We start from the raw sequence: 27,199 nt of genomic DNA, 5'->3' as shown, positions 1-27,199 counted from the left end.
TGGGGTAAGGGAATTGCATTTAACTTTAACTGCACAATTATCTGAATGTTTTACTCAATTTGTTTGATCGGAATCGGGTTTATGTTCATTAGGTACACCCCATTAGGTAAAACATGAAATAAATAAGACTAGTAAGTGTTATTAAGGGAACAGGGTTGACCGTAACATTTGAGGTTTTAATCTTATAACGGCCGTAAATCCCCGTCTGACAGGGGGAATGGAAGCTTGTTGTGTACAGCAGGGAAGGGCAATTGAATGCAGTGGCTTGTATTCATGGATGCTAAAAAAAATGTACAATTCGAAAAACATTCAAAATAACGTATTTTTCATCTCTGTGTTTCATAAATTTCCTTCAATTCACAAGGGGCTGAATGTATCTCACCGGAGAAGGCATCCGAGCGAAGAAAAAATTGACCCCTCTGTCTCAGTATGTGTAGCCTAACTATCTGATGTGGTCTGGTCAAAAAGAGTATGATATTGTTGCCGCTGTTGCACTGAACGCAAGGGAAGCCAGCGAGCATTTGTCCTCCCTTGATAAAGAAAATTTTTATAAAATAATAGAGAATCAGCGTTGAGCTAAACTGAGTGAGCTCAGCTATGAATGGACCTGGCGCACCAAAAAGCAATTGTCAAGAGAAGCCGGTTTGGATTTGGCTTCAAACCAATCACATTACCAGCATTCAGAAATGTAATTGACAGAAAAACATTTAATTGTTACATCTCGTTGTGTTGTTGTCCTCTGGTGGCTAATATTGTCACTTTCCTAAATTAGCCATGGTTGGAGATGGGGATTTGGACTTGTGGTTTTACTTAATTCTCCGTGCTGGCCAATGATTATAATGGCAATTCTGATCCAAACATTAATTCATACATTGTGTTCCTCCTTGTGAAATTTTTAGGTAAGATTACTCGTTGGTTACTCGTCTTTGCTGCTTTCTCTTCCTTAACTCCGTCTAATCCAGACGTTCTGTGCGTCCATGAATCCAGCACACACTACCCAGTAAATATACCACTTTATGGTTAAAGGACTTCCTGCCTCAGTCTCATCCATTCCTCACCTGACCCGTGACCACCTGTTCACCTTCACTGTCAGTCATCCTACCTCTCCAGCTATCCAAAACAGATTCCACTAATCTTTCAGGTGTGGTTGAATTGATTCTGCCACTGTGTCTTCTTATTGTCTCTGCCTTTAGGCCTATATACAGGTTCACGGGGTCAAGGCATGTGAACTAACAGGTTATAGAGCACCGCTACTGACTGAAGGCAAGACTATCTATGGGTTAACAGCGTTGACGTGTAAATGCTTGACCTGCTCAGTTTTCCACCACAAAACACCAGAAAATGGCCAAAGACTAGAACCAGCTCGTCTGCTTATACACTGATTCAGATGTTCAATGTTTCTTCCAGAAATCATTTAAAAATAATAGTTTCACCATATTAAAAAAACGAGTTCAGTTCACGTAACGGGGGTTGACCTTAATGTGGGACAGACGTAAATTAATCACGTGAATTGAATAATCTTCAGAAATGACTTTTGTTGACGCAATAACAATAGCGAGGCATTTACAATGATAGTGAAATGTTGGTTAAGTGGGTTAATATCAAGTTGGAAAAACATGACAAAGGGACAAATTAAGATTGCTAGAATTTTCCGTGTGCTCTATATTTAAGGCACTTCGTTTACGATAAGGGGCTTTTAAATTCAATATCGGTGCACAATTTCTACTTAAAATGTCAAAGGGCTGCAAAATGTACTCTATTTGCGGAACGACCCAGGTAATGACATGGCAAGAGATGGGACCGTTTTGGGAAGGAGTTCAGCTTGGTTGCTCATGCAGCCAGCAGTACACCTAACGTTGCTTCAAATCAAATCAACATTTTACAGGGTAAAAGCTGGGGTAAAAGCTGGTGAGGAAGAAGTAGATCCAGTAGATATTGTAAGTGAACGTTTAAGAACACTACTGTGCTTTCGTGAATACACTGAGAGAACAGCGGTCTAAAGTGGCGAGAGGCGCAGCAGTCTAAGGTTCTGCATCTCAGTGCATGAGGTGTAACTATAGTACCTGGTTCGAAGCCTGGCTGTATCACATCTGGGCGGTGATTGGGCGGCGCACAATAGGCCCAGCGTCATCCGGGTTTGGCTGGAGTAGGTCGTTGTTGTAAATAATAATTTGTTCTTAACTGGCTTGCCTAGTTAAATAAAAAAAATAAAAAAACACTTTCTCTTTCCATGACACAGACTGACCAGGTGAATCCAGGTGAAAGATATGATCCCTTATTGATGTCACGTGTTAAATCCACTTCAATCAGTGTCGATGAAGGGGAGGAGACAGGTTAAAGAAGCCTTGAGATGTGTATGAGACATGGACTATGTATGTGTGCCATTCAGAGGGTGACAGGGCAAGACAAAATATTGAAGTGCCTTTGAACGGGGTATGGTAGTAGGTGCCAGGCACACTGGTTTGTGTCTTTGAACGGGGTATGGTAGTAGGTGCCAGGCACACTGGTTTGGGTGTACATGGACACCTTGTAGAGTCCATGCCCTGAAGAATTGAGGGTTAAAGAGGGTGCAATGCAATTATAGGAAGGTGTTCCTAATGTTTGGTACACTCAATGTATATTCACTGATGCATCTAAGGGCCCTAAACAGGAAGGACAGGCACTGCCTTTAGAGTCCTTGAGTTCAAATCAAATTGTATTTGTCACATGCGCTGAATACAACAGGTGTAGACCTAAAAGTGAAATGCTTACTTACAGGCCCTTAACCAACAATGCAGTTTCAAGAAAATAGCTTTAAAAAAAGTAAGAGATAAGAATAACAAATAATTAAAGGACCATAGGGGCCACAGGGACTATGGTGGTCTGCTTGAAACATGTTGGTATTACAGACTCAAACAGGGCGAGGTTGAAAATGTCAGTGAAGACACTTGCCATTTGGTCCACGCATGCTCAGAGTACACGTCCGGGTAATCCGTCTGACCCTGCAGCCTTGTGAATGTTGACCTGTTTAAACGTCTTACTCACATCGGCTGCGGAGAGCATGATCACACAGTCATCCGGAACAGCTGATGCTCTCATGCATGTTTCAGTGTTACTTACCTCAAAGCGAGGATATAAGTTATTTAGCTCATCTGGTAGGCTTGTGTCACTGGGCAGCTCTTGGCTGTGCTTCCCTTTGTAGTCTGTAATGGTTTGCAAGCCCTGCCACATCCGACGAGCGGTGGAGCCGGTGTAGTATGATGTAGTACGATCTTAGCCCTGTATTGATGCTTTGACTGTTTGATGGTTTGTCGGAGGGCATAGCGGGATTTCTTATTAGCTTCTGGGTTAGAGTCCCGCTCCTTGAAAGCGGCAGATCTACCCTTTAGCTCAGTGCGAATGTTGCCAGTAATCCATGGCTTCTGGTTGGAGTATGTACTGTACAGACAGTCACAATGGGGACGACGTCGTCGATGCACTTATTGATAAAGCCTGTGACTGATGTGATGTACTCCTTAATGGCATCGGAAGAATCCCGGAACATATTCTGTGCAAGCAAAACAGTCCTGTAGTTTAGCATCTGCTTCATCTGACCACTTTTTTATAGACGGAGTCACTTGTGCTTCCTGCTTTAATTTTTGCTTGTAAGCAGGAATCAGGAGGGTAGAATTATGGTCGCCAAATGGAGGGCGAGGGAGTGCTTTGTATGTATCTCTGTTTGTGGAATAAAGGTGATCTAGAGTTTTGTTTCCCTCTGGTTGCACATTTAACATGCTGATAGAAATGAGGTAAAACTGATTTTTTTTTATTTTTTAATTTTTTACCTTTATTTAGCCAGGCAAGTCAGTTAAGAACAAATTCTTATTTTCAATGACGGCCTGGGAACAGTGGGTTAACTGCCTGTTCAGGGGCAGAACGACAGATTTGTACCTTGTCAGCTCGGGGGTTTGAACTCGCAACCTTCCGGTTACTAGTCCAACGCTCTAACCACTAGGCTACCCTATTTAAGTTTCCCTGCATTAAAGTCCCCGGCCACTAGGAGCGCCGCTTCTGGATGAGCATTTTCCTGTTTGCTTATGGCGGAATACAGCTCAGTGAGTGCGGTTTTAGTGCCAGTATCAGTCTGCTGTGGTCTGTAGACAGCTACGAAAAATACAGGTGAAAAATTTCTAGGTAGATAGTTTGGTCTACAGCTTATCATGAGATACTCTACCTCAGGCGAGCAAAGCCTCATGACTTCCTTAGATATCTTGCACCAGATGTTGTTTACATATATGCATAGGCCCCCCGCCCGTGTCTTTCCAGAGGCTGCTGTTCTCTCCTGCCGATAGAGTGTATAACAGCTGTATGTTCTTAATGTCGCCGTTCAACCACAACTCTGTGAAACAGATTTGAATGTCCCGTCGGTAGGATATACTGTACGTGCTTTCAGTTCGTCTAATTTATTTCCCAGCGATTGAACGTTAGCTAGCAGGACGGAAGGCAAAGGCAGATTAGCCACTCGTCGCCTGATCCTCACAAGGCACCCAGATCTTTTTCCAAGAAATCTCAGTTTCCTTCTCCAGCGAATGACGGGGATCTGGGCCTGTGTCGAGTGTCCTTGGTATATCCCTACCCTCCGACTCTTTGAAGAAAAACATTTTGTCTCATCTGAGGTGAGAGATCGCAGTTCTGATGTCCAGAAGCTCTTTTTGGGTCATAAGAGACGGTAGCAGCAACATTGTGTACAAAACAAGTTATGAACAATGCGAAAAAACCATCAAAATAGCATGGTTGGTTAAGAGCCGATAAGACGGCAGCCCCATGGCAATTACAATCAATAAGGCAAAAAGATAAGGGGTTAATAAGAACAGTGGTTAAAAAAAATACAAGAGCTGCTGGACGATGGCGGTGAAGGGACAACAGCTGTATAATTTTATTATTATCTTTATTTAACTAGATAAGTCAGTTATCAACAAATTCTTATTCACAATGATTGCCTAGGAACAGTGGGTTTAACTGCCTTGTTCAAAACAACATATTTCTACCAGCTCAGGGATTTGATCTTGCAACTTTTCAGTTACTGGCCCAATGCTCTAACCACTAGGCTACCTGCCACCCCGAGGCCCAGGAGAAGAGAGGAAAGTGTAATCACAAGGCTGATACTGGGACTAACAAGGCTCAACAGCACTTTGAAAATACAGCAGTAGGAAAAACATCAAAATGGGAAGTGTGCATTGATGTAGTCATAAAAAAAAACACAAAAAAACAGAAGATAAGGGGGTTAAAAAAGGTTTGAAATGGGGTCGTGGTGAAAAAAGTAACGCTTCCTATACTTTCATTCTTTGAAATCGCACAAGTTTGGTAAACTGTTGGGCACTGTTTTAAAACATGCATATTAAGTACTTAAAAAACAAACATTTTCTCTACTCGCAGTGTGATCACTGCCAGGACGAGATACAGACTTTGGAACACATCCTATTTCAGTGTCAGCAGTATGGGAGGTTTAAGAAAGAATGGTATTGAGGAGCCAAGTTTAACTGAGTTGTTAATAAGTAAACCTTCAGGCGATGTTGCATTTAGTTTAAGACCGGTTTAATAAGGGTCTGGAGGAAGAACTGAGTTATCAATCTCATAGCCCACACCCCAGTACATGAGGTGGCGGCATTGGCACCATTGACGTTGGATGCCAACCGCTGATAAATCCCACAAAATAGGATGACCTGTCCCAACGCAGACGCCGTAGTTGTACCAAAGATTTTTATAATTAACTCAAGATAGACCACAACCTTAATCATGGTGGGCAGAACAAGCAAGAAGTTGGGCAGAGCCAAGCACGATCTAGCGAGATCTTATTTGCGCGTTCTAGCATGTATTTGTATTTCCCTTAGGGAACATATAGATTTTAGGTGGGGGAAGAGGTTTTAGATTTCAGTTTGGGGCTGGTAGCCTCGTGGTTAGAGAGTTGGAACAGTAACCAAAAGGTTGCTGGATCAAACCCCCAAAGTAGAAATGTGTTCTTCCCCAGAATAAGGCAGTTAACTGACTGTTCCCCGGTAGGCTGTCATTGTAAATAAGAATTTGTTCTTAACTGCCTTGCCTGGTTAAAAGAAGAACTGTATTAAGATCAAATGTTTCATCAATTCGAAAATGAGCAGAATGTCGTTCGGCCACTGGGATTCCTCTTGTCACCATATTTGGTGGTGAGTGGAAATGCCAACCGGATGCTTCAGATTTATACATCCGGTGCAACATCTGGCTCATTGTTCTATCTGTGGTTGTTACTATCTGACGAAAGGTTGTTGAAATTTTGCTAGTAACGTTAACTAGCTACCTAGTTATCAGACAAACACCATGTCTAGCAGAGGAGGAAAACAGAAGAAAGGTAATGTCACCAGTGAACAGGAGGAAGAGGAGCAGCCGCTTCAAGCTGTGCTAGTCGCCGATAGCTTCAACCGGAGGTTTTTCCCCATCTCCAAAGACCAACCCAGGGTATGCGATGGTGCCATGGCTTAATAGTGCATGCTAGCGCTCGAAAACTCTAGGTGGCAGATGGAACTGAGAGTCATGATCTAGGGCTAAGTACATGCATGCTATTGTCAATGGATGACAGCGCTAGCATAGCATAGCTAGCTACAGTTCTTGCATGCAACCTCGTGTTCTTGAAATGCAACATTTCATAACAGCTATGGCCAATATGTTTTCCTCCTAACTAGTTAGTAATATTCGTGGTATAAAATCTGTAGGAGCCACATGTCAACAGATCTCGTCTGTAGTTTTGCCAGGTAGCGAACCAGCAATTGTATCACTGTTCCAGATGGCATTATATATGATTATCTCTTTTAAGCGGGACACCATCAGATCCATGTAGCTAGGCTAATCGTGACAAAAGCACAATAACAACAACAATGTTAATGTATTAATCCTGCTAGTAAATGGACATTGGTAATAAAACATGTTTTTTGTATTAGCTTGTCCAACAAGTGTTCTCTACCCTTAACCTTGTTCTGAACACCCCCGAAACAAAGGTAATGTGGTTTGGTAAGAGGAATGCCCATTCTCCCCACGGGTGTTATTACTACCTCTGAGGGTTTAGAGCTTGAGGTAGTCACCTCACACAAGTAAGGTGTACTGTCCTTCTCTCAGCACATATTAAAGCTTCAGGCTAAAGTTAAATCTAGACTTGGGCTCCTCTTTCACCCCAGCTGCCAAACTAACCCTGATTCCGATGACCATCCTACCCATGCTAGATTACAGAGACATAATTTATAGATTGTCAGGTAAGGGTGCTCTCGAGCGGCTAGATGTTCTTTAACATTCGGCCATCAGATTTGCCACCAATGCTCCTGATAGGACACCTCAGTGCACTCTATACTCCTCTGTAAACTGGTCATCTCTGTATACCCGTCGCAAGACCCACTGGTTGATGCTTATTTATAAAACCCTCTTAGGCCTCTCTCCCCCCTATCTGAGAGATCTACTGCAGACCTCATCCTCCATATACAACACCTGTTCTGCCAGTCACATTCTGTTAAAGGTCCCCAAAGCACACATCCCTGGGTCGCTCCTCTTTTCAGTTCGCTGCAGCTAGCGACTGGAACGAGCTGCAACAAACGCTCAAACTGGACAATTTTATCTCAATCTCTTCATTCAAAGACTCAATCGTGGACACTCTTACTGACAGTTGTGGCTGCGTAGTGTGATGTATTGTTGTCTCTACCTTCTTGCCCTTTGTGCTGTTGTCTGTGACCAATAATGTTTGTACCATGTTTTGTGCTGCTACCACGCTATGTTGTCATGTGTTGCTGCCTTGCTATGTTGTTTTAGGTCTCTCTTTATGTAGTGTTGTCTCTCTTGTTGTGATGTGTGTTGTGTCCTATATTTATATTGTATTTATTATTTATTTTTAATCTCAGGCCCCACAGGAGGCCTTTTGGTAGGCCGTCATTGATAATAAGAATTTGTTTTTAACTGAATTTGTTCTTAGCCTAGTTACATAAAATAAATAACTAAAAATAAAGTTGCCATCATTCTGGTCATCAGTCTAATCCAAAACCAAATATCACGTGAGTGCTAGCCAGCGTCACTCAGAACTTCAGATTTCCCGACACCATCCTATGCTTTTATAAGTGAGACTCCAAACCTGATGGTCATTGTTGCACTCATCTCTGCACTTATCACGTCATCTCTGCACTTATCACATCATCTCTGCACTCATCACATCATCTCTGCACTCCTCACATCTCTGCACTCCTCACATCATCTCTGCTGTGTTTTGTGCCATCCAGGCCCTCTTACCATTGGGCAATGTGGCCATGATAGACTACACCCTGGAGTTCCTAACATCCACTGGTGTTCAGGAGACATTTGTCTTCTGCTGCTGGATGTCCAACAAGATCAAGGACCACCTGCTGTAAGAACACACACACACACACTCTGACCAAGAAAAAGTAGTCATTGTCACTATTTAGGGCCCAAATACACAGGGTTTTCTCAATATAAATGTTCCCTCAATTCTTCCAACAGTAAGTCCAAGTGGTGTCGTCCCACCTCTCCAAACGTGGTCCACATCATCACCTCTGATCTGTACCGTTCCCTCGGCGACGTGCTGCGGGATGTGGACGCCAAGAATCTGGTGAGGAACGACTTCATCCTGGTCTACGGAGATGTGGTGTCCAACATCGATGTCAGCCAGGCCCTACAGGAGCACCGGTCAGTCACCTTTGACCCTTGACCTTAGTAGACAACAGGGCTGGAGGAAAAGCCAGCACACCCAGCATCTCTCCAGGAGGAGGGTTTGGGTGGCCAAACCTCATCCTGGAGAGCTACAGATACCTATGGAACACCGTTTGGGTCTTTAAATGTCAAAAAAAGATACATGTGAAATAACACTATTTGACATGTCAAATATGCTTGTTGACCAATCAGGACCTGAATATGACTGCACTTCACATAATAATTTAACGTGTTCATACGTAGTTATTACACATTGATTACACTATCACTCGTATTTTAATATGTCACAACGATTCATTGATACGTATGCAATGATGCTGGTAAAGTTGTCTCACGCACCTACAGTGCTGGTCATTAAAAAAAAAAGCTGGCTAGCTGAGGGATGCAAACAAGGTTCTTCCCTAAAAACATAACAAAACGACAATCTGTTTCAGTAGCTATAGTAGCTAATTATCTAGCTAGCTGTCATCATCTAAAATAACCCTGATTTATAGGACAGTTCTTATTTGATTAATGGTGGTCGGACCCATCTATGTGAAGCTAGCCACAACAAGGATTAGCCACAATAATGACTAGCCACAATAATGACTAGCCACAATAATGATTAGCCACAATAATGACTAGCCACAATAATGACTAGCCACAATAATGACTAGCCACAATAATGATTAGCCACAATAATGACTAGTCAGTCTACTCCGTGACACCCAGAGAACATTACTGTTGTAGCTCTTATTGCGGGACTCTGAAACAACTGTGAATTGAGCCACATTTATTGTCAATCTATGTGTATTGAACAGTATTCCAGAGGAAAACCAATACTGCGTGGATGTTTTGGAGTCTGATAACTCTGAGGAGGACGTTGGGAAAAAATATATTGGGTATTGAGTAGACTGATACCCCATTTAATTGATCCCCAATCCTTAGGGAAAGCTGTACAGTGCAATATGAATGTCAATACACACAATAGGCTGACTGGGGAGGTGATTTCACACAGTCACAACGCTAATATTTGCGTAAACTCTTCAGTTGTGTTCTGTGGGTGTCACCGACTAGACTGATACCCCATTTCATTGCTTCACATTCCAACCTTGTTTAACATTATCTCGTCTAAATATGGCACGATTCCACCAATTGTAACCTTCTGCATCACTTTCAAAAGAGGTACTTTTATTTTGAAGGCAAACCGCCAATTCCAAAATGGTGCCTAATCCTTATTGTGGCTAACTTCACAACACACAACCCGGTCCGGTCGAGACTCACTGGCCAGATGAACCTATCTGGCTGCTTATAACGTTAGCTTTGGGCAACCGTGTAGCTGGCTAACTATTTATTTTCATGAACTGAAGTTCAATTTCAATTGGCGAACAACAAGTGGCAACCTAGCTAATACTTACTCACAAGGATTCCTAAATCATTGCTGAGAATAATGAAAATGACTGCAGTTACTACTGGTCCTAGTTTTCAGGCTGGTTGTATTGGTGCAAGCTAGGTCCCAAGCTAAAGCTAGCTAGGTACCAAGCTACCCCAGAAGTTGCGGTCGAACAAATGATGCTTTATTACCAACGCGGTATTGTAAACACATCGTTCGTGGACGGTGTTTGTTTGTTTGCAGACTTTTTTTGTGTGTGTGCAGCTTTGACAGTTCTCCTGATAGTGGTGGCGCATGGATTACACCTGCAAATTCAGAACACACAACCTACTATGATAAAACTGTGTTATATTTTTTGACACGCAAAGACCCAAACGGCGTTCCATAGATACCGGGTTTTGCGCCAGCCCTGCTTTAATGTAGCACATTTAATCAAGTTATTCAAGATTGTGATGAGCACTTGACTAGGAATCAGCTGTAGACTTAAGCAATAAGGACTGAGGGGGATGTGGTATATGGCCAATATACCACAGCTAAGGTTACCAATGTAATTAGAGCAGTAAAAATAAATGTTTTATCATACCCGTGGTATACAATCTGATATACTACAGCTGTCAGCCAATCAGCATTCAGGGCTCGAACCACCCAGTTTATAAAATGTAATACACCAATGGGGCAGCTAGGCCTATTTGTATACCTTTTTCATATTGATCACGTAGTAACACTAGGATTTATGTTGTTCATGAAGGCATCGGCGTAAGGTGGACAAGAACATCTCTGTGATGACCATGGTGTTCAAAGAGTCATCTCCGGGCCACAAGACTCGCTGCGAGGAGGATGACGTGATCGTTGCCATGGACAGCAAGAGCAAGCGGGTCCTCCACTACCAGAAGACACAGGGCCTTAAGAAGCTACAGTTCCCCATGGTAACGTAACAGTTCTCCATGGTAACGTTACAGTTCATCATGGGAACGTAATAGTTCATCATGGGAACGTTACAGTTCATCATGGGAACGTAACAGTTCATCATGGGAACGTAACAGTTCTCCATGGTAACGTAACAGTTCTCCATGGGAACGTAACAGTTCATCATGGGAACGTAACAGTTCATCATGGGAACGTAACAGTTCATCATGGGAACGTAACAGTTCTCCATGGGAACGTAACAGTTCTCCATGGGAACGTAACAGTTCTCCATGGGAACGTAACAGTTCTCCATGGGAATGTAACAGTTCTCCATGGGAACGTAACAGTTCTCCATGGGAACGTAACAGTTCTCCATGGGAACGTAACAGTTCATCATGGAAACGTAACAGTTCTCCATGGTAACGTAACAGTTCATCATGGGAACGTAACAGTTCTCCATGGGATCCCCAAAAGGTACATTTACTGCAAAGCAAGTAGTAGCGATACCAACACAAAGTTTATAAGCAAAGATAAACATTTAGATATTAAGTCCTGAACCTCTTTTCAGAATGTGCGGATGTTCAGGAGTGGTGGACTGACTATTGTATTTTGTCTTGCAGAACATTTTCCAACATGGAAGTGATGAGTTTGAAATCAGACATGATCTGCTGGACTGCCACATCAGTATCTGTTCCCCACAGGTAATCATCTACTGTCTGGGCAATTCCATGGTAACGGAATTACGCAGAGACTCAGGCTTTTCACTTTAAAATGTACACCAAACAAAATCCATTGATTTCAAAGAGTAACAAACCATATTTCCACAAAGTTGGCATCTGCACCGTTTTTCCAGGAAATGTATTTATATATTTTTTGCTTTACTGTATAAATTGTTCAAAGTAGTCATTGTGCATAGAGTTGTATTATATGTTCAACTTTTAAATTCAATGGTTTTTGTTTGGAATACATTCTAAAGTGAGAAAGTTTGATTCTCAGCGTAATTCCTTTACTGTGGAATTGCCCGTCTTTAACCAGGGGGGGACTGAGTGAGCTGCAAGTCTGTTGTATGGAAGACATGACACTGGCTTTGTTTACAGGTAGCTGAACTCTTCACAGACAACTTTGACTACCAGACCAGGAATGACTTTGTCAGAGGGATTCTGGTCAATGAAGAGGTATGAGAAAACTAATTCAGTGATTATGATACTGTATATAAAGATACAACTGTATGTTGTATTGAAACCAGAACATCCCAAGCAATAACCCCGACCAAAGCTTAAACACGTCCTTACCGAGAAAACAAGTCTACTATGTCCTCCCGCTCTAGATTCTGGGCAACCAGATCCACCTGTATGTAACACAGGATGGCTATGGAGCACGCGTGTCCAACCTGCAGATGTACGACTCCGTCTCCTCGGACATGGTACGTCGCTGGGTCTATCCCCTCACCCCCGAGGCGAACTTCACAGACCAGCAGGGGCAGGGGTGTACCCACTCCCGCCATAACGTCTATCGGGGCGCCGAGGTCAGCCTGGGGCACGGCAGCCAGATGGAGGAGAACGTTCTGATTGGTCGAGACACCAGCATCGGGGCCAACTGTCACATATCAAACAGCGTCATCGGCAACAACTGCACCATAGGTATACAAAGTTGATTGACTTTTTTAAACAATTGATATGATTCATTTCAACAATTTTTTTGTTGTTGTTGACAAAACTAACGATTCACTTCGACATTGTATTAGGTTCAATAACGGTCAACCAAATCATGTGAATGAAAATAACAATTAGAAAACTGTGAACATGATTTTTAGGAAACAATATTACGTGTAGCCTTTGGGATTATGTGGCTTGAACTTGTTTTGTAGATACAGTACTGCCAGTTGATTTGATAGAATGTAGATACGGTACTGCCAGTTGATTTGATAGAATGTAGATACGGTACTGCCAGTTGATTTGATAGAATGTAGATACGGTACTGCCAGTTGATTTGATAGAATGTAGATACGGTACTGCCAGTTGATTTGATAGAATGTAGATACGGTACTGCCAGTTGATTTGATAGAATGTAGATACGGTACTGCCAGTTGATTTGATAGAATGTAGATATACTGCCAGTTGATTTGATAGAATGTAGTACTGCCAGTTGATTTGATAGAATGTAGATACGGTACTGACAGTTGATTTGATAGAATGTAGATACGGTACTGACAGTTGATTTGATAGAATGTAGATACGGTACTGACAGTTGATTTGATAGAATGTAGATACGGTACTGCCAGTTGATTTGATAGAATGTAGATACGGTACTGCCAGTTGATTTGATAGAATGTAGATACGGTACTGCCAGTTGATTTGATAGAATGTAGATACGGTACTGCCAGTTGATTTGATAGAATGTAGATACGGTACTGCCAGTTGATTTGATAGAATGTAGATACGGTACTGCCAGTTGATTTGATAGAATGTAGATACGGTACTGCCAGTTGATTTGATAGAATGTAGATACGGTACTGCCAGTTGATTTGATAGAATGTAGATACGGTACTGCCAGTTGATTTGATAGAATGTAGATACGGTACTGCCAGTTGATTTGATAGAATGTAGATACGGTACTGCCAGTTGATTTGATAGAATGTAGATACGGTACTGCCAGTTGATTTGATAGAATGTAGATACGGTACTGCCAGTTGATTTGATAGAATGTAGATAAATAAAATAATTAAATAAACATTGAGTGAATCCAAGGTGCAGTTTTCCTTCAATTTGCTCTGTTATTTACTAGCGGTACTGCCAGTTGATTTGATAGAATGGTACGGTACTGCCATAGTACTGCCAGTTGATTTGATAGAATGTAGATAAATAAAATAATTAAATAAACATTGAGTGAATCCAAGGTGCAGTTTTCCTTCAATTTGCTCTGTTATTTACTAGCCTGCCAGGTTCTCCAAGATGCCAGTGATCCTGGAGAAGCTTGGCAGTCTGACGCCTCTCTCTGATGTCTCTCTGTAGGGGACAACGTGGTGTTAGACCGGGCCCACATGTGGAACAACGTACACGTCTCCAGCAACGTAGAGATTCACCAGTCAGTGGTGTGTGATGGGGCTGTGGTCAAAGAGGCTGTACGCCTCAACAAACAGTGTGTCCTCGCGTACAACGTAAGGCAACAAAGTGTTTACAACCAAATAACACTGTTTTAATGAAAACATGTTACCCTCTTCAATATGCATAATGGACTGTGTTTCTATAGTGCTTTTCAGTACCTCTCTAAGTACTTTACAATGTAGCTGCTAATGTAAATATTTTGTAAACATACGCTACATATTGTAAATGCCAGCATGAAACATGTTGATAACTGTTTACCTTTCACTCTTTCCTAATATCAAACATTTTATTAGCTGCAGTAAGCTTATAAAACTAGTAATTTTTTTGAGTACTTTAGGAGTATTTTTTCCATGTTGTCTGTTTCCCAGGTGGTGATTGGTCCGAACCTGTCCCTCCCAGAAGGGACTGTGGTGTCTATGCATCACCCTGAGGAAGAGGAGGAAGATGATGATGATGAATTCCTCAGTGATGACCAGGAAGTGGGACACAGCAAAGACAAGACCAGGCAGAAAGGTGTGTATTAGACCCCCTCGCTACACAGCGGATTCAAATAACCAACTCCTCATCAAGCTTTGACTATTTGAGTCTGCTGTAGTGCTGGGGCAAAAACCAAAACAGACCCCCCAGGACTGAATTTAGCAAACTCAGCTCTATACCAGAGGTAGACTGGGGTGCTGCAAGTCTTGCAGGATTTTGTTCTAACGAGGCACCACACCTGACCGACCATCTGAACTAATTGATCAGTTCAGTGATTGGCCTAAATTCAACACACCGGGTATTCCAGGATCAGGGTGGCCAACCTCTTCTCTCTACATTGTACACATTCTCAGTATTTATTACTGTCGTGGGTTTATTTATTACTGTCGTGGGTTTATTTATTACTGTCGTGGGTTTATTTATTACTGTCGTGGGTTTATTTATTACTGTCGTGGGTTTATTTATTACTGTCGTGGGTTTATTTATTACTGTTGTGGGTTTATTTATTACTGTCGTGTGGATTTATTTATTACTGTCGTGGGTTTATTTATTACTGTCATGGGTTTATTTATTACTGTTTGCTGTAGTGGGTTTATTTATTACTGTTGTGGGTTTATTTATTACTGTAGTGGGTTTATTTATTACTGTCATGGGTTTATTTATTACTGTTTGCTGTAGTGGGTTTATTTATTACTGTCATGGGTTTATTTATTACTGTCGTGGGTTTATTTATTACTGTCATGGGTTTATTTATTACTGTTTGCTGTAGTGGGTTTATTTATTACTGTCATGGGTTTATTTATTACTGTCGTGGGTTTATTTATTACTGTCATGGGTTTATTTATTACTGTTGTGGGTTTATTTATTACTGTTGTGGGTTTATTTATTACTGTCGTGGGTTTATTTATTACTGTAGTGGGTTTATTTATTACTGTCATGGGTTTATTTATTACTGTTTGCTGTAGTGGGTTTATTTATTACTGTCATGGGTTTATTTATTACTGTTGTGGGTTTATTTATTACTGTAGTGGGTTTATTTATTACTGTTATGGGTTTATTTATTACTGTTGTGGGTTTATTTATTACTGTAGTGGGTTTATTTATTACTGTCATGGGTTTATTTATTACTGTTGTGGGTTTATTTATTACTGTAGTGGGTTTATTTATTACTGTTATGGGTTTATTTATTACTGTCGTGGGTTTATTTATTACCGTCGTGGGTTCATGTGATTCTTCAACCATTGATAATTCCACAAACAACGTTTTGAAATGAAAATGAAATCTTGATCTTGTTTCCCGAAGTTATATTGTTATTCAATGTTACGGAAATCTGTTTTTGGAAATAATATGTCAAAGGTATCTGAGGACATATCTGTGATATTCATGTCAGTGACAGTGAGCAAAACCTTGTTGTCTGTACTGTAACAGTATCCCCTGTTTCATCTGTCCAGTGTTTAATCCAGCCGAGGTAGGAGCTGAGGGAAAAGGTTATATCTGGAAGGCCAGTATGAACGACACTGAGGATGAAGAGCTGGCACAGTGTCTATGGGGTAGGCCACTGTCAAAACAAAACTTATGCAAAGTAGTCTGTTGAGGGCGAAGAGACTGGGTGAGGCCAGTTGTCCATGCCCTCAGTCATAAAATATATACCCGGTCTCTCTAGGCCTGGTGCTTAACCCTGATCCAGAGAGTGACAGTGAGAGTGAGGCCAGCGAGGAATCTCAGGATCGCAGTCGCAGTGTCTCACCAGAGATTGATGACGTCAATGGTGAGGGGATACCGATTGATTTATTAATTGATTCGTTGAATTGATGATACTAATCCAAAATGACATGCCATGGCAATAATGTGTTTGTGTAGCTTTCCAGTTGGAAGTGTTGGGGACACTACAGAGAGGTTTGGAGGAGAACATCGTCTGTGACAACCTGGTCCTCGAGATCAACTCTCTCAAGTGAGTAGTAGTCAGCTCCTGATTAGTGAGCAGTAGTCAGCTCCTGATTAGTGAGCAGTAGTCAGCTCCTGTTTAGTGAGCAGTAGTCAGCTCCTGATTAGTGAGCAGTAGTCAGCTCCTGTTTAGTGAGCAGTAGTCAGCTCCTGATTAGTGAGCAGTAGTCAGCTCCTGTTTAGTGAGCAGTAGTCAGCTCCTGATTAGTGAGCAGTAGTCAGCTCCTGATTAGTGAGCAGTAGTCAGCTCCTGATTAGTGAGCAGTAGTCAGCTCCTGATTAGTGAGCAGTAGTCAGCTCCTGATTAGTGAGCAGTAGTCAGCTCCTGATTAGTGAGCAGTAGTCAGCTCCTGATTAGTGAGCAGTAGTCAGCTCCTGATTAGTGAGCAGTAGTCAGCTCCTGATTAGTGAGCAGTAGTCAGCTCCTGATTAGTGAGCAGTAGTCAGCTCCTGATTAGTGAGCAGTAGTCAGCTCCTGATTAGTGAGCAGTAGTCAGCTCCTGATTAGTGAGCAGTAGTCAGCTCCTGATTAGTGAGCAGTAGTCAGCTCCTGTAGTTAGTGAGCAGTAGTCAGCTCCTGATTAGTGAGCAGTAGTCAGCTCCTGATTAGTGAGCAGTAGTCAGCTCCTGATTAGTGAGCAGTAGTCAGCTCCTGATTAGTGAGCAGTAGTCAGCTCCTGATTAGTGAGCTGTAGTCAGCTCCTGTTTAGTGAGCAGTAGTCAGCTCCTGTTTAGTGAGCAGTAGTCAGCTCCTGATTAGTGAGCAGTAGTCAGCTCCTGTTTAGTGAGCAGTAGTCAGCTCCTGATAAGTGAGCAGTAGTCAGCTCCTGTTTAGTGAGCAGTAGTCAGCTCCTGATTAGTGAGCAGTAGTCAGCTCCTGTTTAGTGAGCAGTAGTCAGCTCCTGATTAGTGAGCAGTAGTCAGCTCCTGATTAGTGAGCAGTAGTCAGCTCCTGATTAGTGAGCAGTAGTCAGCTCCTGATTAGTGAGCAGTAGTCAGCTCCTGATAAGTGAGCAGTAGTCCGCTCCTGATTAGTGAGCAGCAGTCGGCTCCTGATAAGAGTATGCTCCTGCTCCTGATTTTTAAAAATTGAGCTAGGCAAGTCAGTTAAGAACAAATTCGTATTGAAAATGACGACCTACCGGGGAACAGTGGGTTAACTGCCTTGTTCAGGGGTAGAGTGACAGATTTTTACCTTGTCAGCTCGGGGATTCGATCTTGCAACCTTTCGGTTACTAGTCCAACGCTCTAACCACTAGGCTGCCTGCCGCCCCTACACTCTAACCACTAGGCTACCTTCCACCTCTACACTCTAACCATTAGACTACCTGCCGCCTCCACACTCTAACCACTAGGCTACCTTCCACCTCTACACTCTAACCATTAGACTACCTGCCACCTCTACACTCTAACCACTAGGCTACCTGCCGCCTCTACACTCTAACCACTAGGCTACCTGCCACCTCACATAACCCTGATAAGTGTGTGTCATACTTTGCTCCTGATATGAGTAACTAGTACTCTGCTCCTGATAAGTGCACTTCAGATAAGTGCAAACTCTGTTTGAAGTGCACTAGTTTTTCAGTCCCTTTTATAACAGATCCAGCTAAATGTTGTCCACGCTACCATCTTCAGAGTATAGATCTGGTACTTCCCCTCTCCCACCAGGTATGCCTATAACATCACTCTCAAGGAGGTAATGCAGATTCTGACCAGAGTTGTTCTGGAGTACCCCTTCCAACAGCAGGGGACGCAGCTCACCACCCTACAGTACACCGGTTCACTACTGCCTGTAAGTACTCACAACCACCACACCCCAATTGATTGTTCTACAATCAATAATATAATATATTTATTTATTTATTTATCTCTTCATTTTTACAGACAAATCACTTACAAAAATGACCAGCTCTTATCTCTACCCCCCCAAAAAAACAGTTAGAGGTGTAAGGAGGGACAGAGAGAGCGAGATGGTTTAAAGAATAGCCTATTTTCTCTTCTCCCCCCCCCCCATGCCTCTCAGCTGCTGAAGACGTGGTCTCCGGTGTTTAAGAACTACATCAAGAGAGCTCAGGATCACCTGGACTGCCTGTCTGCTGTGGAGGAGCTGTTCCTGGAGCAGGACACTCATCAGACTGCTATGGTCAAGGTGGGTTGTCTGTCTGGACTGTCTGTGTTCTTAGAGCAGGAGACTCCCAAACTGCTATTGTGAAGGTGGGTAGAGTGTGTAGTATGTAGACCTGCAATAGATAGAGTCCCGTCCAGGGAGTGTTCCTACTACTTGTATAGATAGACTAGAGTCCCATCCAGGGAGTGTTCCTGCAACTTGTATAGATAGACTAGAGTCCCATCCAGGGAGTGTTCCTACTACTTGTATAGATAGACTAGAGTCCCATCCAGGGAGTGTTCCTACTACTTGTATAGATAGACTAGAGTCCCATCCAGGGAGTGTTCCTGCTACTTGTATAGATAGACTAGAGTCCTGTCCAGGGAGTGTTCCTACTACTTGTATAGATAGACTAGAGTCCCATCCAGGGAGTGTTCCTACTACTTGTATAGATAGACTAGAGTCCCATCCAGGGAGTGTTCCTACTACTTGTACATTAAGCTGCCTCATGCTACAGAAACAGGAGATGGGCTCCTGCCCTATGAGCCGTTCTGGCTCGGATAAATAATTTCATAATTTTCCAATTGTTTTGTTCTGAACAGAATCATTATTTTATTTTTTGTTCCCTTCCACTGTTGCGGCCAGCGAAATCTAGCTCTGAACCAGTTGGAACCAAAATGAAGTAACAGTTTATATTGTTCCTTTCTGTTTCTATCATTTTTTTGCAGAGCAGCACCAGGTTTAGAATAAAAACACATCTTACCTTTTTTTGTTTGTTAATAAATCCAATGCGAAATGTGATAACTATATTATCCTTAGCTAGCATTGAAAAGTTGAATCCATTCTTCTGTAATTAAACATCTCTCCATAATTTCGGAATCAGGCCAGTATTGTGCTGGACTATTCTCCTGAGGGGGAGGGGCAGGTTGTAATGTCCAGTAAGGTGCTAGACTATTCTCCTGAGGGGGAGGGGCAGGTTGTAATGTCCAGTAAGGTGCTAGACTATTCTCCTGAGGGGGAGGGGCAGGTTGTAATGTCCAGTAGGGTGCTGGACTATTCTTCTGAGGGGGGAGGGGCAGGTTGTAATGTCCAGTAAGGTGCTAGACTATTCTCCTGAGGGGGAGGGGCAGGTTGTAATGTCCAGTAAGGTGCTAGACTATTCTCCTGAGGGGGAGGGGCAGGTTGTAATGTCCAGTAGGGTGCTAGACTATTCTCCTTAACTTGAAAGAGAATAAATAAAATTGCAGTTGGCCAACTTGTCCGGGAGAGGCTGTCTATCATAGCCTGCACTTCAGCACCATTCTCATACTCCTTGCTCACCCGTGCGCCTGCTGTGGAGAGAGTGAGAGACGAGCCTTGGCCACTGTTGATTAAAGATGGACGCCTTTATGCATTGAAGTTAGAGAAAGCAGAGTAGGTCTGTCTACAGTGAGTAGGGTACATGTCGAGGAGAGGTTTAAATGTCATGGATTAAGATGAGAACTTTACACGGCCAATTGCAGGCTACTGTCTTTGTAATTTGTTATAGCCTGCTTTTACAGACACTTAAATGTGTCTCATTTGGCCAATATTCCTTGTTTTATTGAAGGCCAGGTCGGACCTGAATACATATGGATGTTCGTTAAATTTAAATGTTCCTAACTGAAACCCTGGCACCACATGTTCCTAACTGAAACCCTGGCACCACATGTTCCTAACTGAAACCCTGGCACCACATGTTCCTAACTGAAACCCTGGCACCACATGTTCCTAACTGAAACCCTGGCACCACATGTTCCTAACTGAAACCCTGGCACCACATGTTCCTAACTGAAACCCTGGCACCACATGTTCCTAACTGAAACCCTGGCACCACATGTTCCTAACTGAAACCCTGGCACCACATGTTCCTAACTGAAACCCTGGCACCACATGTTCCTAACTGAAACCCTGGCACCACATGTTCCTAACTGAAACCCTGGCACCACATGTTCCTAACTGAAACCCTGGCACCACATGTTCCTAACTGAAACCCTGGCACCACATGTTCCTAACTGAAACCCTGGCACCACATGTTCCTAACTGAAACCCTGGCACACACTCTGGCAGGCAGGCAGACACTAGAAGAACTTTCTGAGTGAGTGTGAGGGATTTGCATATATGTAAAATAATATTAATAACCGTTTCCCCATCATTGTTTAAATAACAGTTATGTCCCGAAGCAGTATAAATCTCTTTCGTTTGCCTTTCTGATTCTGTTCCTCAAAAAAAAACTAAAAAAACATTTTCAGTTCTGTTCCCAAAAACCGGTTCCAACCCCCTGCTTCTTACTTCTTTTTATGTATTTATTTTACTTGATGTTGGACGTTAACATGTCTGTTGTCTTCCCTGTAGGTGCTGATGAAAATGTACCAGCTGGAGATCCTGGAAGAGGAGGCCATCCTAAAATGGTTCTCTACCGGAGCCACCAATGACAAGAGCAGACAGCTACGCAAGAACCAGGGAGTGAGTACCACTTACAGAGCTTATACATAACAGCAAGAAAGGCATTGTGTGGGGAAAGGGATTGTTTTCCAATGGAGGGGGCAGTTAGACGTACCTCAGTGTGTGGCACTGTGCGTCCTGTACAGACCCCAGGCCTAAACACAGAGGTCTTCCTGTCTTCCTCAGCTCCAGAAGTTTATCCAGTGGTTGAAAGAAGCAGAGGATGAGTCTTCGGAGGAAGGAGAGTGAGGAGGATGAGTCTTCGGAGGAAGGAGAGTGAGGAGGATGAGTCTTCGGAGGAAGGAGAGTGCGGAAGATGAGTCTTCGGAGGAAGGAGAGTGCGGAAGAAGAGGAATAAAGACTGAAGACTTGAGAACCGTGTGAATAGAATTCCATGGTTTCCATGGCGGTTCACTTTAAATCTGCACTTAAAGGACCGGTTCCCCAGACAGATTAAGAGCTGGGTTCAATCCGTATCGCTTGAAGATCCACATTCAAATTTAAAGGTCATTTCCGATTTGAGCCGACATTGCCTTTAAATTGAGCTATAACGTAGATCTTCCACGATTACGAAGCGAATACAGCCCTGAACCTAGTCCTGGAGTAAAAATCTATTTTAGTGGACTTTCTCCATTGAGGATTATTTTTAATTCCAGGATTAGGCCAAATCTGTGTCTGGGGAAAACCGTCCCAGAATGTCAAAGGTTATCAGTTTGGACACTGTGGCAGCTTGATATTGCTTTTCCAAAAGGAAACGACGTTGTTGATATTTAGTCATTGTGTACAGCGCAAGCAGACACCTTGCTCACAATGTCACAAGAAGGAAAGCTGTGGTATGGTTTAACACCCTAATAAAAGAAAGATTTAAAAACACACACTTTTTTTTAATGTTTTAATATACTCCCAACATAGACCATCACCCAATGAATAGAGAATGTCACAGATCTGCTTTAGTGTTCAGTATGAGACAGGTTTTTCCTGTCTCATTGTCAGTTCAGAACTATTTAAAAACTGATTTCCCTGGTAACCACAGTGGTTTAATGCTGTATAGAGGTAGTTGTGTTCTATACTAGCAAAGCCACCTGCTGATGTCAGTCACACATACGTCTATCACATAATACAACCCCATCTCAAAGACATTACTTCAACTGAACCGCAGCGACCGGCAAGGAATGATTTTAAAACAAGTATGATTAAAACTAGATATTTGGAAAATGATCGATTCAGAACATATCGGGGTTTTTTTTTTTTTAAGAAAAGAAAATGGCTGGGTTTACGTTCCAGTATAAGTACTCCGTTGTTAATTCATCGACTTAAACACTGTTTCTTATGTGCCACTGATACCCTGTGGACGGGATTTGTCAAGACACGGTCTTGCAATACCTGTGGGTCCTCCATAATCCTATAAATTGAGTGGTTTAATAATATTCACCACAGACATTTACCATTCACCTAGGACATAATCCGTCATTAACAAAATATATTTGTATCTACAAAGAAATAGGATAAGTTTAAGCTATACTTCACCTTCTGATAGGCTGGGTTGAATTTTCAACATAATGCTTAAAACCTATCCAATAATTTTAGATGTGCAGGAGGGCTCGGTAGAAGGTAGTCGATTTGGGCATCATCACTACTAATCCCTTCTGTCCTTTTTCCCCATCGTACTATAAACCGCCCCGGCCAGCAGCGATGCTCCCGTAATCCCAAACAGAGCCGTCAGCCTCATCCACAGATTGGCCGTACCCTCATGTCTCTCTATAAACCCCTTGTAGTCAGTGGGGACCAGGATGTAGCGGCGGCCATCTTGTGGCGCCTGCAGCCTCATGGTCGTCCCTGTCCCTCCCTCCAGCACCACCTCCCCGAAGCCTGTCATAGTGGTTCCAACACGGAGCAGCTCCTCCGTCTCCTTCTGCGCCATGGGCCGCTCGCCGCTGAGGCCCTCCAACAACACGTCCACCAGGCCCCCCTGGGCGTGTTTGACACTGCAGTGAACTCTCTCCAGGAACCAGCCGGAAGCCTCCAGAGGGGAATGGACCTTGACGGTGATGTCGGTGATGTAGGCGCCCGGTTCAACCAGACTGAAGGGGACGGCGTTGTTAGTCTCCTTCCTGTTGGTCGTTCTGGAGTTCCTGAGAAAAGAGGAGTGGTGGGGGGGGGGGGGGGGGAACATGGTGTTGACCTTAGTGTGTACTGAATTGTGTTGGATTGCATTACCTTTAGGTGACTCTTAACTTTTAGATGATTCTTAAAGAGCTACATGATTCCAAGTTCCACTTTGAGCTGGATCACAGGGTATAGCCATGATACACTATATATTACACACTCATATGTGGACACTCCTTCAAATGAGTGGGATTCGGCTATTTCAGACGCACCCGTTGCTGACCGGTGTATAGAATCGAGCACAAGCCCATGCAATCTCCATATACAAACATACTGAAGAGCTCAGTGACTGGAAATGTCTAGGAGCAACAATGGCTCAGCCACGAAGTGGTAGGCCACACAAGCTCACAGAGCGGGACCGCTGAGTGCTGAAGCGTGTAAAATAACTGTCAGTACAATAACTGTTCGTCGGGAGCTTCATGAAATGGGTTTCTATTGGCTGAGCAGATCGCAATGCCAAGCGTCGGCTGGAGTGGTTTAAAGCTTGCTGCCATTAGACTCTGGAGCAGTGGAAGCGCGTTCTCTGGAGTGATGAATCACGCTTCACCATCTGGCAGTCCGAACGGATGAATCTGGCAGATGCCAGGAGAACGCTACCTGCCCCCATGCATAGTGCCAACTGTAAAGTTTGGTGTAGGAGGAATAATGGTCTGGTGATTCCAACTTTGTGGCAACAGTTTGGGGGAAGGCCCTTTTCCTGTTTCAGCATGACGATGCCCCCGTGCACAAAGCGAGGTCCATACAGAAATGGTTTGTTGAGATTGGTGTGGAGGAACTTGACTGGCCTGCACAGAGCCCTGACCTCAACCCCATAGAACACCTAATCGCCCAACATCGGTGCCCGACCTCACTAACACTCGTGGCTGAATGGGAGCAAGTCCCCGCAACAATGTTCCAACATTTTTATTTTATGTAACTAGTCAGTTAAGAACAAATTCTTATTTTTCTTATCTTAGCTCGGGGATTCGATCTAGCAACCTTTCAGTTACTGGCCCAAAGCTCTAACCAATAGGCTACTTGCAGCCCCAATATCTAGTGGAAAGCCTTCCCAGAAGAGTAGAGGATGTTATAGCAGCAGGGGGGAGGGGGGACCAACACCATATTAATGCCCATGATTTTGAAATTAGATGTTGGAGGAGCAGGTGTCCACATATTTTTTGGGTCGTGTAGTGCATGTGTACATAACGCTGTATTATGGCTAATGTATAGAACTGTGTACTAACCATGTTCTAGTGATGTTGTTCCACACTTTCCAGTGTTCCTCTACAGCTATTTTCTGGATCACCCCAAAGCATCTTGGGACAAACTGACTGGTCAGAGTCTCACCGTCCGCCTGGACCAAACCTGGAACAAGAACACTTCACACGTCTCAAATATATACTGGTAATAAACACATTATTTTAATCTAATGCGGTTTAATCTGTTTCAGAGGGGGGCTAACACTTACCTTCTACTGCGACGTACTGCAGTTTTCTGTGGGGCGATGCCTTGAGGATCCTTACTAAGTGTTGATCCGGGATGAATTTGGGTATTTCCTATTCGAGAGAGAAATGAAACAGAAACTGTACTGCATTTCTGCATTTGTGTGTGTGGGGTTTGTGGGTGTGTGTGGGGTTTGTGTGTGTGTGTACCTTCAGCTTGACCATTTCATCTTTCTTCTCTTTGTATAAGTGGTAAAACAAGCCAGAGAAGGCAAAGCTGGAGCCCACGCCGATCAGGACCAATGGGTTGAAGATGGGAAGGTCACTCATCCTGTCAATCTGTGATAGAAAATAAGATCAACATTTCAGCAGATTAAAGTCCTTATCCAGAACCAAATCTTGAGTGAGTGCTGGCCAACTTCTTGTGTCTGATTCATCGGGGGGAATTGGGCTGCCTGTGTAAATGCAGCCTTAGTGTGCAGTAGTAAATTTCTACCCTGGGAAATGTTTTGAGTCAACACAGTGATTTACATTGTACACACACACTGGCTGTGTTGACAAAGGCAGGCCAATTCTAATATTTTTGCCACTAATTGGTCTTTTGACCAATCGGATCAGATTTCGCCAAATAATTGGGCAAATTATCAGAATTGGCTTGCCTGTGTAAACACAGCCACTGTTTGTTGACTTGGATGTGGAGCACAGGAGGTTGATGATGTCTTAATTGTGGAGAATGGGCTCGTGGTAATGACTGGAGCGGAATCAGTGGAATGGCATCAAATACATCCAACAACATGGTTTCCATTGTTTAATGCCATTCTGGCCATTATGATGAGGACAAGTCAAGCCCCTGATGACACACACACGCGTGTGTGTGTGGCTCAAGAGGACAGCCACATGACAAGATGAGTATACAGGGTTTGCTTTTGTTGTTCATCCAGAAAGTTTTTGGCATAGGACATTACAAGTATTTCGCTACACCCGCAATAACATCTGCTAAATATGTGTATGTGACTAATAAAAGATACACTACTAGGTTTCTTAGTGTGTCTAAACACGGGGAAGATCTGTTCCATGTATACTGAAAATACAATGTTTGTGGTTGTTGAAAATATATTTCACGGAGGTTTAGATGTTACACTGATTCTCTCGTACTTTCTTTTTTGTCACAAACTGAAATTAGGCAAACTATTAGAATTTTAGCAACCAGGAAATCAGTGGAGCGATTTCTGCATACTTCCCCTTTAAACGTTGGTAATTCTTGACCGGAGACACTTTAATTCCCCGCTCCTGTTCAATGGATAAAACATGGGCGTATTCATTATGCCAATTCTGTTGAAAAACGTACGGAAGCAAACGAAACGGGGAGGGACCCTACCTGAATTTGTCCAATAGAAACACTGGTTGTCGTTGCAAAACGCAACTGTTTGGCTAATGATTACACCAAATATTTGTATAACTAACCCTAATTGTTCTGTGATAAAACCCCCGGTGACTGAAAAATGCAAGGTAGCCTGGTTGTTTACCTTGTACGAAGAACAAGACGATATATATTGGTAATGTTGGATTTAGTCAAATGGCTTTGATGTGAATTAATAAAACCCAGTACTCACCTATTCGAAAACATACAGTCAAACTAGGAACGAGTAACCTGAAACAATTCCAAAACTAAAGTCAAGGCGAGTCATGTAGGTTTCACTTCCTTTAGTCTACGCGTTGCTGACGTTGCACTTGCTGAGACAATGATATGTTGCTTTCGTACCCGCCCACTTGTAGTTTTACAAAATTAATTAGAAGACGTGACCTCCAGGTGGCAGCAAAGCCATGGGTTTCGTTAGTCTTTAATTTCAATAAAAGGCTCTGAGTTTAGGACGCTTGTCCACTAAATAATTGAGGCACTTAGTTACATTTTCAACTGATGTATAATGTATGGTACTGGAGAGACGCTATCCGAAGCGGTGCAGCCAACAGGTTTCTCCACGCATCGCGCAGACAGGAAAAAACATCTTTCTGGTAAAAAGAGGGGCGGGGGCGTATGCCTTATGACTAACGTGACATGGTGTGATGAAAGAAACATACAGGAACTCAAATCCTTCTGTTCACCTGATTTAGAATTCCTCACAATCAAATGTAGACCGCATTATCTACCAAGAGAATTCTCTTCGATTAAAATCACAGCCGTATATATCCCCCCCCAAGCAGACACATCGTTGGCTCTGAATGAACTTTATTTGACTCTTTGCAAACTGGAAACCATTTATCCGGAGGCTGCATTCATTGTAGCTGGGGATTTTAACAAGGCTAATCTGAAAACAAGACTCCCCAAATTTTATCAGCATATCGATTGCGCAACCAGGGGTGGAAAGACCTTGGATCATTGTTACTCTAACTTCCGCGACGCATATAAGGCCCTGCCCCGCCCCCCTTTCGGAAAAGCTGACCACGACTCCATTTTGTTGATCCCTGCCTACAGACAGAAACTAAAACAAGAGGCTCCCACGCTGAGGTCTGTCCAACGCTGGTCCGACCAAGCTGACTCCACACT

The 27,199-nt window shown here is 43.0% G+C and overlaps 2 protein-coding genes across 4 annotated transcripts; one reads left to right on the top strand and one right to left on the bottom strand.

Moving 5' to 3' along the window:
- The first annotated feature begins 6,182 nt into the window (after positions 1 to 6,182).
- Positions 6,183 to 21,942, top strand: LOC139386656 (eukaryotic translation initiation factor 2B, subunit 5 epsilon). 2 transcript variants are annotated; one of them, XR_011629089.1, is made up of 17 exons: positions 6,224 to 6,450; positions 8,247 to 8,371; positions 8,485 to 8,670; positions 10,815 to 10,992; positions 11,593 to 11,673; positions 12,070 to 12,147; positions 12,300 to 12,612; positions 13,984 to 14,129; positions 14,445 to 14,589; positions 16,005 to 16,103; positions 16,217 to 16,321; positions 16,414 to 16,504; positions 18,166 to 18,289; positions 18,521 to 18,646; positions 20,978 to 21,088; positions 21,254 to 21,384; positions 21,416 to 21,550. XR_011629089.1 is itself a non-coding variant. In XM_071132422.1 (16 exons), the coding sequence occupies exons 1-16, from the start codon at positions 6,313 to 6,315 to the stop codon at positions 21,314 to 21,316; spliced, it is 2,109 nt and encodes a 702-aa protein (XP_070988523.1). In that variant the 5' UTR covers positions 6,183 to 6,312; the 3' UTR covers positions 21,317 to 21,942. The 2 variants fall into 2 exon arrangements, 1 of the variants encoding a protein (XP_070988523.1); XM_071132422.1 differs by having other exon boundaries at positions 6,183 to 6,450; positions 21,254 to 21,942.
- Positions 21,943 to 21,945: 3 nt separating this feature from the next.
- LOC139386655 (mitochondrial E3 ubiquitin protein ligase 3) lies at positions 21,946 to 26,384 on the bottom strand. Of its 2 annotated transcripts, none has more exons than XM_071132419.1 (5): positions 26,268 to 26,384; positions 24,865 to 24,993; positions 24,681 to 24,768; positions 24,457 to 24,577; positions 21,946 to 23,199 (listed from the first exon to the last, which is right to left on the bottom strand). In XM_071132419.1, exons 2-5 carry the CDS (start codon positions 24,982 to 24,984, stop codon positions 22,704 to 22,706), a joined length of 825 nt encoding a protein of 274 aa, XP_070988520.1. In that variant the 5' UTR covers positions 24,985 to 24,993; positions 26,268 to 26,384; the 3' UTR covers positions 21,946 to 22,703. The 2 variants fall into 2 exon arrangements, with proteins under 2 accessions (XP_070988520.1, XP_070988522.1); XM_071132421.1 differs by having other exon boundaries at positions 24,865 to 25,944; positions 26,268 to 26,367.
- Positions 26,385 to 27,199: the final 815 nt, after the last annotated feature.

The sequence above is a fragment of the Oncorhynchus clarkii genome, chromosome 28 (assembly GCF_045791955.1).
Source record: "Oncorhynchus clarkii lewisi isolate Uvic-CL-2024 chromosome 28, UVic_Ocla_1.0, whole genome shotgun sequence".
NCBI lineage: Eukaryota > Metazoa > Chordata > Actinopteri > Salmoniformes > Salmonidae > Oncorhynchus > Oncorhynchus clarkii.
This window is presented reverse-complemented; position numbering and strand designations above follow the sequence as displayed.